The sequence below is a fragment of the Brassica oleracea genome, chromosome C6 (genome assembly GCF_000695525.1).
Source record: "Brassica oleracea var. oleracea cultivar TO1000 chromosome C6, BOL, whole genome shotgun sequence".
In the NCBI taxonomy this organism is placed as follows: domain Eukaryota; kingdom Viridiplantae; phylum Streptophyta; class Magnoliopsida; order Brassicales; family Brassicaceae; genus Brassica; species Brassica oleracea.
In genome coordinates, this window is record NC_027753.1 from 23,621,577 (window position 1) to 23,633,926 (window position 12,350).

At 32.6% G+C, this 12,350-nt stretch overlaps 1 protein-coding gene and 1 pseudogene across 1 annotated transcript; one reads left to right on the forward strand and one right to left on the reverse strand.

Annotated features, from left to right (window-relative positions):
- Window positions 1-335: 335 nt before the first annotated feature.
- LOC106296942 lies at window positions 336-1,692 on the forward strand (annotated as a pseudogene).
- Window positions 1,693-9,141: 7,449 nt separating this feature from the next.
- LOC106298580 (transcription factor PIF6-like) lies at window positions 9,142-11,003 on the reverse strand. Its single transcript, XM_013734719.1, is given in 7 exon segments — window positions 9,142-9,765; window positions 9,854-9,919; window positions 10,002-10,067; window positions 10,149-10,262; window positions 10,359-10,626; window positions 10,628-10,795; window positions 10,882-11,003. Coding segments are annotated over 7 exon segments (1,071 nt in total). The 5' UTR covers window positions 10,917-11,003; the 3' UTR covers window positions 9,142-9,411.
- Between the last annotated feature and the right edge of the window lie 1,347 nt (window positions 11,004-12,350).

The window sequence follows — 12,350 nt, forward strand, 5'->3', positions numbered from 1 at the left end:
GTAGTATTATTTATTTATTTTCAAGTTTATTTATTTTTAAATATGTTTTTCTAGGATTTTTTGAAACTTAGAATTTTTACATTATTTTTGAATTTCTGATGACTTGATTAAAATATTAGAAAATAACATATTTTATTTTACAATAACTGGAAATAAGTAATGTATCAAAATTGAAATTAATTTCTTAAAAATAAATTAGATTATAAAATATAATCAGCAAAATTTAGTCAAACTAGTTTTATAAAAATTCCAATACCAATGTCTATAGAGAAAAATGAAACGAGGATGGTTAAAAAAAGGACAAGAAGCTCACATGAGCAGAACCATATAGTTGATGGGTCTCCCCCTCTTTCTCTCTCCTCTTAGCCCATCTCTCTATCAATCTTATATTACCTGATCTCTTTCTCTCTCCTCATTAATTAGTTCTTGAGAGATGGTATGGTTCCTAATTATAGTCTATCTTTCTTATAGATTTGAAGCGCTTCTTGCTCCGTAAACAGTAGAGAGAGAAAACTTTTATGGAGAGAATCAGACAGAAGAATCGTGCTAATCAGTGAAGTTAGGCGCAAACACCCCCACTTTCTACTTTTGCATAATTAGGTCAATCTCATCCACCACCATACTGTCTCCCTTCTTTTCTCAATTTCAAAACTAGGGTTTCATTTCTTGAATCTTCATCTTCTCTCTCAAACAAGAAGATGAATCTAGAAGAAGAGAAGCCTGTGGAAAAAGCCTCTTCAATGGAGAGAGAGCACATGTTTGAAAAAGTAGTAACACCAAGCGACGTAGGCAAACTAAACCGACTCGTGATCCCAAAGCAACACGCGGAGAGATACTTCCCTTTAGACAATTCTGACAACAACAAAGGTTTGCTTCTAAACTTCGAAGACCGAACAGGAAACTCATGGAGATTCCGTTACTCTTACTGGAACAGTAGCCAGAGTTATGTCATGACTAAAGGTTGGAGCCGCTTCGTCAAAGACAAGAAGCTTGATGCTGGCGACATCGTTTCTTTTCAGAGAGATCCTGGTAATAAAGAAAAGCTTTTCATTGATTGGAGGAGACGACCAAAGATTCCAGATCATCCTCATCAGTTCGCTGGAGCTATGTTCCCTAAGTTTTACTCTTTCTCTCATCCTCAGAACCTTTATCATCGATATCAACAAGATCTTGGAATTGGGTATTATGTGAGGTCAATGGAGAGAAATGATCCAACGGCTGTAATTGAATCTGTGCCGGTGATAATGCAAAGGAGAGCAGCACACGTGGCTGCTATACCTTCATCAAGAGGAGAGAAGAGGTTAAGGCTGTTTGGAGTGGACATGGAGTGCGGCGGAGGAGGAAGTGTGAATAGCACGGAGGAAGAGTCGTCGTCTTCCGGTGGTGGTGGCGGCGTTTCTATGGCTAGTGTTGGTTCTCTTCTCCAATTGAGGCTAGTGAGCAGTGATGATGAGTCTTTGGTAGCAATGGAAGCTGCAAGTGTCGATGAGGATCATCACTTGTTTACAAAGAAAGGAAACTTTCGATTTGGATAGAAGATGATGATTGGTTATAATAAGATTAATCACTACTTTAATACACATTCTATATGGATTATACATATTACATATATGTAACACAAGGTTGTCGTTCAAGATGTAATGATAATATCAAGAAATAACATGTTATTTAAAGATTCGAATTTGGTTTTAACCGAAGTCTTTTGTTTTGATTCTGACTTGTTCTTCAAAAAAGTTAGAAGCTTTTTCTCAATAAGTATTAGCTTCGGTGGGTCAGAGTATAAGAACATAAACTTTGGATAGCTAGGGATCAGTGTTAAACTTTAAAACGCATGTTCCTCTGGTCAGAAACTAACCAGAAGATATGGGAGGTCTTACATATATGCATGTATATGTAGATATATTTATAGTATGCTTGAACAAAAAAAAAAATTATAGTATGCAATTGCAATATTGTGTATACTGACATTAAATTGTTATTGATCTGTTTACTTTGTTTAGTTTATTTTGATGATGTGCTGTTACCGCTGCATTTCTGAAGCTGTTGTTGCTGCTTAATTAGTCAAGCAGATTTTGCAGCTTGCAGGGAATGGGCAGAGACAACAACAGATATATAAAATTTACACTTCAAAATAATCTTTACTTTATCTTTTATTTTTAAATAAATAAGTGAGAAGTATATTTTTTTCAGGTTGGTAAGGTTGAAAAGGAATGATCTGTTTCACATATATTGCTGATGCATTAATTGTTTCAGAAATAAATGGATCTTTTCCTTACTTCACAACCTGGTTTCTTTGTTTTGATCATTGCAGCTCACACATACTAATACACATATATATATTATAGATATTAAAGATAAACTCATGAATTGTTAATTTTAGGTCTGTTTGTTTTTATGTTGTTAACTCCGATCATTTAATTGCATTCCTTTGGTGATATACTGTTTTAGCTAAAAATAAAATATAATCAACAACTAATACAATGTGATGATATGTAAATGTGTGCATACTTGTTCTTGGTTATCATGATTTCTGCAAATATAGTCACAGCTCACAAGCATTAATTAGTAGTCTATATATACCATAATAAGTAGAATCTAGGGCTTATATAGCTGGCTAGCTAGTTCTAAGATTAATAGTTTAGAATATTTTGATATGTATAGATTTCTGGAGCCTCAGTGTATTGGTACAATAAAACTACACAAGATTTAGTTCACGCTTTTCTTGAATGATACTACAGATAAAAAAAATTCTAGAGCCTTTTGGGAGGGTTAAAATAAATTTTAGGTATGTCAACAGTTTTTGTCTGTTATAGGGTTTTGTTTTAGCATACTGCGAAGTAAACCTATATTACTAGCATGAGCTACGAGCACATGCAGAGATGATACTGAAACAGTTATTATACTCCAAAAATTAAAGCAGTTAGACCATGATTAATCATAGATTCTTAGAGTATGATTAATGGGAGTGTTTAGAGGGGAGTGTTTAGCAAAAAATTAATATAATAGCGGGTGAGATCCACACAAAAACTAAGCACCTGTGCTTATTCTGTTTAATTAAGCACCGGTGCTAGCACTGTTTCGCGGGCTCCACTGATACGTGGCGGTCCGCGATTGATTCGTTTTTTCTTTTTTAAATCAGAAAAAAAAAACCAAAAAAAAAAAAAATTAAGCACCCATTTGGGGTGCTTGGGTTAATGGTGCTCTTAGAGTGGAGTTTCAATTTCTTAATTTCCGATTTAAACTTCATCCTAATAATCTCGGGTTAATCATGATCTTATTACCAAATATATTTGACAAAAATGGTTATCGATATATATATATATATATCTGTGTATGTGTACTTTTGCTACTTTTGTGGGAATCTAATCTTGAATAAGAGATAGAAATTCATAGATATTTAACATTTATTGTTCGTTAAACTAAGCAGAATATGGACCATGTCAGCTAAAGTTAATAGGCTATCCATACCATAGCTGTAAAAAGAGCCATCGAAATCAGCGGCTATTTACCTATTAGATAACATAATGTAATCATATAAAATCTATATGCATGTGAGAGCAGATGAGATGTTAGACTAAGCAATCAATGCTGGCCATTGCGCCAAAGCTAAAGAAACTCAAGCTTACATGAATAAGTTTTGGTCTTAATTTTCAAAAACATCAGTGAAATAACACAACATTAAAAATTATTAAAGCAATAAATCAAATGAAAGAAGAGTTCAAACTTAGTATATAATTTAGTCATCTATATATGTCTAAGTATATATAATTCTTTAATTTATAGTATTTATATTTATGTTTAAGCTTTTTAGTATTATATTATTATATCATTAAAACTTATCGATGATTATATTCACCTAATTTAAAATTTTAGAACCTTTTTAAAGAAATAAATTAAAAAAATAAGAATTAATAAACATTGAGAAATTCCCTAAAAAAACTTTTTTTAGTTTATTTTCATAAAAATAGTCTTCAATCAGCAAAATGACCAAAATTTTTTTTATGAAAGGGTAAAAAACTAAAAATACATTTATACCTTATGGTTAATAATCTAGACTTAGAGTTTAAAGTTAATGGGTGAGGTTTTAAGGATATGATTTCAAAATTTTAAAAATAAAAAATAAATATTAAAAAATTCAAAATTCAAAAATAAAAATAAAAAAAAAGTTATTTTGGTTATTTCCTTTTTTAAAGGTTATTTTTGTGACAAAATCTTAAAAAAAAAAGACTATCTAAAAGAATTGCCGCATAAGCATTTTGCTCATACGAATAAATAGAAGGGAAAGCTGTTTTTTTAGAGCAAAAAAATAGTAACTATGTCCCTTTAGACTAATCTATATTTTGTGTCATATTTTTCTATAATACCCTTTAATATTTATGAAAATAATTTTAATAAATAGTTTTACAAACAAAAAAAATTTGGAAAAATAGTAACATTTGTTAAAATACCTATATGAACTTAATGATATATTTTCCAGTTATAAAAAATTAAAATTATAAATTTCAGATTATGTTCTAAAAAAAGTAGAAATGACATTCTACGAAGTAGAAAACGAAATCTACTTTTTTCATTGAATCTACAATGTTTAGAATACGTGATCTACGTAAATAGGAGTATTCTACAAATATGTAGAATACACATTCCGCGCTTAACCTACCATTCTAAAATTCTTAGAAATCAAAATCTACACATTAATCTAATTCTAAAACATGTAGAAACCGACTTCTACAGATTTACTATAAATCTAAAACATGTAGAAATCAAATTCTAAACATTACTATAATTCTAAAAAACTGTAGAAACTGATTTCTACATATTAGTTGTATTCTACGGATAAGAAATCAGTTCCTAAAAATATGGAAACAAAATATTTGAGAATATTCACTTTTATATTTTTTTTTAAAAAACGATTTAAAAAAAAACGAAAAAGGAACAAAAAAAAGCGACAAAAAAACCGTGGCAACCTTCTTCGCCGTCTTCTATATTCCATTGATTGTTCACAAAATTTTCTCATTATTTCTACCATGATTCATGTTTATCCCAGAGAAATCGAGTTTAAAGAGTTGAAATCATGCTTGGCCGGTTCAAATCAAGTGTGAATCAATCCAGATATAATCATACAAAACCAAAAAAATCGATTTGGGATTCTTTCCTCGGCACGGGATCGATCGATCTATTCTTACAGATCGGTCGATCTGTGTAAATCGACCTTCGCCGATCGAGTGAAATGGACCAGGTCGATCAGTAAATATTTCGCGTTTTTTTTGCTCTGAATAATGATCGGATCGATCGATCCACTATAACTTGTAAAATGGGATCGATCGATCCCCCTTGTCGAACTCAATATATATCTTTTTAAAAAAATTACAATTTTAAGGGCATTACTGCCATTTTAAAAAAAATTAGTCTAATAGGACATAAAGTAGTATAAATTAGTGTAAAGGGACATAGCTACCATTTTTTTGCTCTAAAAAACAGATTTCCCTAAATAGAAACCCTTAACATGACGTCACATATATAATATTGTTTTTTGATAATCCAGTATCCGACCACTTTTGCGTGATCGACTAGCCCACCGGGCCTAAGCTAATGCCATTACAGGATTTTTAAGCGTCCACTAAAGGGCCCCTGGTTACGCGAAGTGGTCTGGAGGGCGAGAGGCAGCCCATGTAAAACCCCTTGTGGCCAACGCGAATCGAACCCGGGACCGTATCGGGGCCGAAGCTCCATCAAGTACCACTAGCCCAACTCGAGTTGGTTCACATATATAATATTTGCTAAAAGAATATGAATTATTTGCTAAAATTATAGTAATAATTTTGTGTAGAATTACTGGAAAGAACATTTCTACATCATTCCTTTGTATTACTGGAAAGAACATTTCTACATCATTCCTTTGTATTACAGAATGACACAATTCGGTCGCAGAATCCTTCTTGTCTCGTTTATGTACTACATTTTTTTTTAATACGTCACTTGACTCGCTCCTCCTCTCTCTCTAATGGGCCGGTCCGGGCCTAAAAGGATCTAATATTTATGTTGTATTGGAAAACAAAAAGAGAAAATGACTAGGATAACACTAAAAATTTTTTTGTCACAAATATAGTCTATAAGAATAAAAATGATCAAAATAGCACTTAATGTTTTATCAAAAAGAGATAAATATACACTTATACCCCAATGGTAAATTAATTTAGACATTAGAGTTTAGAGTTAAGGGGTGAGATTTAGGATTTAGGGTTTACGGTTTAGGGTTTAGGATTTAGAGTTTAGGGGTGGGGTTTAGGGTTTAGGGTTTAGAGTTAAGGAGTGGGGTTTAGGGTTTAGGGTTTAGAGTTAAGGAGTGGGGTTTAGGGTTTAGGGTTTAGATTTAAGGAGTGGGGTTTAGGATTTAGGGTTTAGGGTTTAGGATTTAGAGTTTAGGGGTGGGGTTTAGGGTTTAGGGTTTAGAGTTAAGGAGTGGGGTTTAGGGTTTAGGGTTTAGATTTAAGGAGTGGGGTTTAGGATTTAGGGTTTAGGGTTTAGGATTTAGGGTTTAGGTTTTAGGATTTAGGGTTTAGAGTTGGAGAGTGGGGTTTTGGGATAAGATTTCAAATTTTAAAAAATAAAATTAAATTAAATTTTTCAAAATATAAAATGCTATTTTGCTCATTTTAGTTTTTGATGGCTATTTTTATGACATAAACTTAAAAAAGTGTTATTTTGGAGATTCGCCCAAACAAAAACACCGCGCAGTGATAAAGCGCATAACTCAAACGGAAGAGCATGTCGATGTGAGAACTCCTTTGCGTATTCTCCGACGAACTTCTAGTGCGGCGGGATTATCGAGTTTCAAATTCGCAGGAATCCGTCGCAAGTCGTGTAGATTTGGCGATCCTAGTAGCTCTTGTTCCTCGCTTGAATCGGAGAAAATAAAAACGGAATCGGATTCCGTGAAAAGGAGTTCATACGAAGAGAAGTTCCAGGACGAGGAGGAGGAGGTGGCAGATGGCCAGATTCGAGGCGTTTAGTATCCGATTGGTGTTGGAACTCGTTTTTACTAAATGGTTTTAGACCAGTTTTTGGACGAAGAAAAAGACGTTCTTTGGAATAACTGAATATTTGACACACTGGTTACACTACTGTATTTATATGTCGAAAACAACCTTTGAATAATAAATGTTGGTCCAAAGTCAATGACTTGAAAAAGCTTGTAAGCTTGAGTATTTGACTATATTTAAAAACTAATAAATGTCCCACATAAAAATATGAGGTGAGAATCCTTTTGTTTATATATGGAAAAATGATAACATGGTTCAAAACCTAGTAAAAATACTATGGTATAGTGATGAATAGATATATTCTCTAATAAAAGAGTAGTACCATTTTTTATCTAATACAAAATAGTCATACTAGAAGTCCAGGTCCATATATTCAAATAATTTTTTTATTGTTTACATTAGTTTATTTAATGTATAACATTTCTAAATAATTATAAGAATATTAATAACAAATCCATTTTAACTATAAATTTAAATTTTAGTTTTAGGAATAACCAATTTGTTGAGAAGAAATCTAACAAAATCTTTTAAAAAATTTAAATATTCTTTTAATTAATGCACTGATTAATTTCGCAATTAATAGTATAATATTATTATAAATTAATTTTAATTAACTTTTTATTATAAACAAAATAATGAAATTATATGCTTATTTTATGAATTTTATAAGTATATTCTACATTATATTAAAATAGAAGTAATTAATGAATTACATATTAAAATTATGTTTTTCGTGCAAACATATTAAAATTATGTTGAATTGGTAAACCAATATATTTTGAAAAAATACTTTCATTAAGATAAATAAATAAAATATCATTCACCGTTTAGAGTGACTAAAATATCATTCACCGTTTAAAGTGACTAAAATATCATTCACCTTTTAAAATGATTAATATTCATAAATTAGGTAATAATTTTTACAAAAAATAAAATTGTTAACATATGTTAAATTTTAATATTTAGAACTATATATCATCTATTTAGTTATTTTTAAAATGACAGCAATATATTATCATAAATTATTATATACAAAATAATATAACATTTTATATTTATAAATGAAATGTTACCCGCACGGATGTGCATGTTAAAATCTAGTACCCAATTAAAATGTGTGCGCACATTAGACCGAGAGTAAACCAAGCAGAGTTTGGTTTTGGAATTAGAATTGAGATTGAATTTGTGATTTGATAAATAGATTATTGGTCTATTGCCTTAATTATATTGATTCAAATTCAAATTAATGTTATTATTAATTAATTAAATCATAATTATCTTTTCATTAGTAGCAAAACATTACCATTTGATTTGGTCATGGATTCAATTTAATTATATGAATCAATGCATTCTCGTGTAATGAATACATACACGTTTTTGTTAATATTGCTTTGGTCATGTATTCAATTTAATTATATGAATCAATGCATTCTCGTGTAATGAATGCATACACGTTTTTGTTAATATTGCTTTGGACAAAGCTTATTTAAACCCACTTCTTCTATGTTGAGAATAGACATTCAGATGAACAATGAAAGGAAATATTCCTTCCATATTGAATAGTTATGTTTATTTTTATTTTTTGAGTCCGAGAGTACAACACAAAATTAGGTTAGTTAGATTCTGTTTTTCGGTGATGGTAAACAAAAACAATGTTGCCGTTGTATCATGGGAATCTGAGCGCTATAAAACCGTCGCACTACGGGGCGTTTAAAGATTTAAGGAAAGAGATTAACCATCTCGACTTTGTAATTCTTCTTTATTATTATATATTGGTATTGTAATTTTAATTTATGTTCTTATTATTATTTACAAATATCAGTTGTCCTACGGTAGTAAAATAAGGTTCCTGCAGTTGGGAGATTCAGATTTCAGTTTTGGCGTGAGTTGATCATCGAGTTTTTCGCGTTAAAAGTGTCATTTTCAGAAGCATCAAAAAAAGATTCTTGAAGAAGCATAGTTTGCACAAGGCATCTTCATTGTGGTGTGATCTCTTCTCTACTTGTTGTACAATCAGTATCACATAAATAGTAGTAATGAACTTGGTAACGCTGAGTTCCATAGTATTTGTAAAGCTATGCGACCTTGTTGGGGGATTCAAGAAACAAAAGCTTCTTGAGTTGAGATTATTATTATTCTACTCAATATGTTACATGAATAGAAATGCCAGCACTAAAAAAAGAGAGACTTGACTTTAGTAGATCCTTCCATGGTAACTTGTTCTGATGTTGTAGTGTAGTGCTCTTTTGTATCTGTGTGGTTCACCTTGAGATGGCTCCAGTGTTCTCACTCTTTATTTGGACAATAACAAGTCTCGGCGAATCAGTAGTTAACTATCATCACAATCTGTTTCATCTGCTCACCGTGTATCCTATTTCTTACCTGAGAGAGATCCTCCATCCGTTCTTGCGTCATCTAGATTTGACAAAGAGGTGGAGTTTTGAATTTGGTTAGGGAAAGCAGCACATGACGGCGGCACAGATTGAGGGAAATAGTTTCCCATTGGTGTGAAAAGTGCAGAGTTTTGCATTGGCGTTATTAGTCCAGTGGGATGGTTAAGAAACCTTAGCATATCTGCTGAGTTACCACCAGATCCTAGAACAGGCGAAGGCAGAAACTGTGGTAGGCCCATTTGCATACATGTTGGTAGACCCATCTGAGAGTAATGCGGCCCCAAAGGCAACATCATTGCTGGTGCAACAAATCTGTTACTCATTGTCATCATCTGCCATCCAAGATTTTATACAGGTTAGACCATGAATCTTGAGATTGAGTTTGTTATTTATGGTTTCAAGTATTTTTTCTTGTTATACCTGAACTTGAAGTTGAAGGGTCGTCATATAATTGATTGCTTCATCCAACGTTGATTCGTTATCGTCCTATGAACATTTGAGTATTGAGGTAATTAATGTAAGTAACGGTCAAATCTACAGATTAGGGAGTTTGTTCTTGTGGACAAACCTTGCCAGAGTTAGGTAGTAGATTCTGTAACTTGCGCATTTTCTTGTTGATATCGCTTCTTTGCTTCTGTTGTGCATCAGAATTTTTCAATATACAAAATGAATCTATCAGATTGTTTTACCAAGTTTTTCATGAGATTTTACTTACTTTTTCAGATGAGTTATAAAGCTCGTTGCTGTTGATTCGTCTTCTCTTGACAAAAGATTTTCTTGTTCTTGCAGGGACTCGTGGCCTTGGATCATCTGACTCATCATCTACACTCTGCGCTGAGACAAAAAAAAAAAGAAAAAGAAAACTGTCTTTAGACAAGAATCTAACAGATAAAAAACCAAACCAAGAATCAACCAATCGTCTTACACTGCTTATATACGTCGACCCTTCACTATCTTCAGTAAAATCTGTAGAGTCAAACCCCAATTCAACCGACCTTTCAGCAACCACAGATTGCTCATCAGGTGGTATGAACTCGTTGTCCTTTCGGTTTTCATAATCAACCACAATCCTCTTTGATGAAGAAGCTTTCAAACTCTGAACCAAATTAAGGTGATGATTCATCAGCATCTTCGTTTCATATGCAGCAACAATAACAACATGATGTTCTGGAACAAACCTGTAGCTTCTTATCAGCACCATGAATAATACTCTTCTTGAAATCCTCGTTATACTCGTCCTCGTACAAATCCACGATCGACTTGGTACGTTGATTCTCCAGAGAAAAGGCCTTGGATCTTTGGCTCTTTGCAAGAAACTGCCCGTTCTCAAACACAAGCTCCATATACTCTTGATCTGTTAACCTGCAAGAACAATAAATCAGCTTGGTAAGAACAAACATCATCTACATACAGATGTGTGTATATGTTATGTGAATTCAAGAACTTAATTTGGTCTGAAGGTAGATGATGATGGAGAAGTCATCTTTGTCTTTGTTGAATGATCCCAAAAGGCTTTGTCTTCGTTTGGAAGAGTATGTGAAAGCTATCTTTCTTTTTGTTGATCAACCTCACTGCCTTTTAGCTCTTTAAATATTTCACTTTTGTTTATTTTGTTATTTTATTATTATTTTTATGTCAACTAGTTTTCTTTCTCAGGTGCAATTAAGATCATGGGCATCAAGAGTTGGAAGAGGTCACACGTTTTACTAAAAAAAATATATTAAAATAAGTATAAATGAAGATTTTGGCTCGTCTCGCCTCTGCAGAGTGAATCCGGGTCGTTACTGTTCAGCGGGCTCCACGCTACGTGGCGGCCTGCTATTGGTCACTTTATTTAATATTTTTTTTAAATCAAACGAAAAAATAATAATAAAAAATTAGTTTTTTGAACCTCAAGTGAGCGGTTCACCGCTGCCCATGCTCTAATCTCTCAGTGCAGTACTGTTCACTGGTTGTCGAATCTCAGCATCTTTTATTTTTTCCCATAACCTTTTATATTTCACGTTTCAATGACATTGTTCAAATGATCAACAGAATCACACAGGAGGGGTTAAAAATTTATATACATAACCCAGTATGTCAGATGGCCAGAATATTGACAAATATATTTTGTAGAACATCAGTGAAAAGGACAAAAATATATTTCATCAGTTTTCGTTCTCCCATAAATCGATAAAACATGATAAAATGTCGACAAAATACAAGGTTAACTGTTTACGACAAAAGAAAAAAGAAGGAACGGGCCAAAAAGCCCACGTGGGTAGTATAAGGACAATGAAGAATGGGCTGGGCCCGCCATAATATACTAATGGGACCCACGTTGAGTTTTGGCAGCATTCTCCTCGAATGAGAAAAAGTGAAGAAGGAAAGAAAAGGAAGGGCGTGAAGTTCACGTGAAAGCCACGTGCTTTGATAGCCCCATTTGTGTCCTTTTGTCCCCTTTCGCACTGTATTTAGGACATATGTCCTCCATTACAATGACTCACACTCTCTTGAATTCTTTCTTTTATTTCGTTTCAGTTTCGATATTTCCAAATTACTTTTGCCATGCTTTTTGTAAGATATCACATCTGGTCGTGACATGATTTTATTGCTCAATAAACTGGCATCGATCATGTTAACCCGATCGAGTAAATCAGCTGTTAGATATAATTCGTTTTAATCCGATCATTGCAGATTCTTCAACCGATTCTAGAGCAAACTTTATTAAAATGGGTTTTTTCATAAACAGAGTTAACCAAAAAAATATTTTTATCTGGTGAATCATTATCATGTAGTTAATAAGCATATGATTGAATCCGTTATGATGCAAAAAGCACTTCAATATTGTCAAAAATGCAAATCAAAATTATTTTGTTATTATATATTAACAAAACTCAACTTTAGTTTCAGTGTACGATTAACCAAGGAAGCTCTA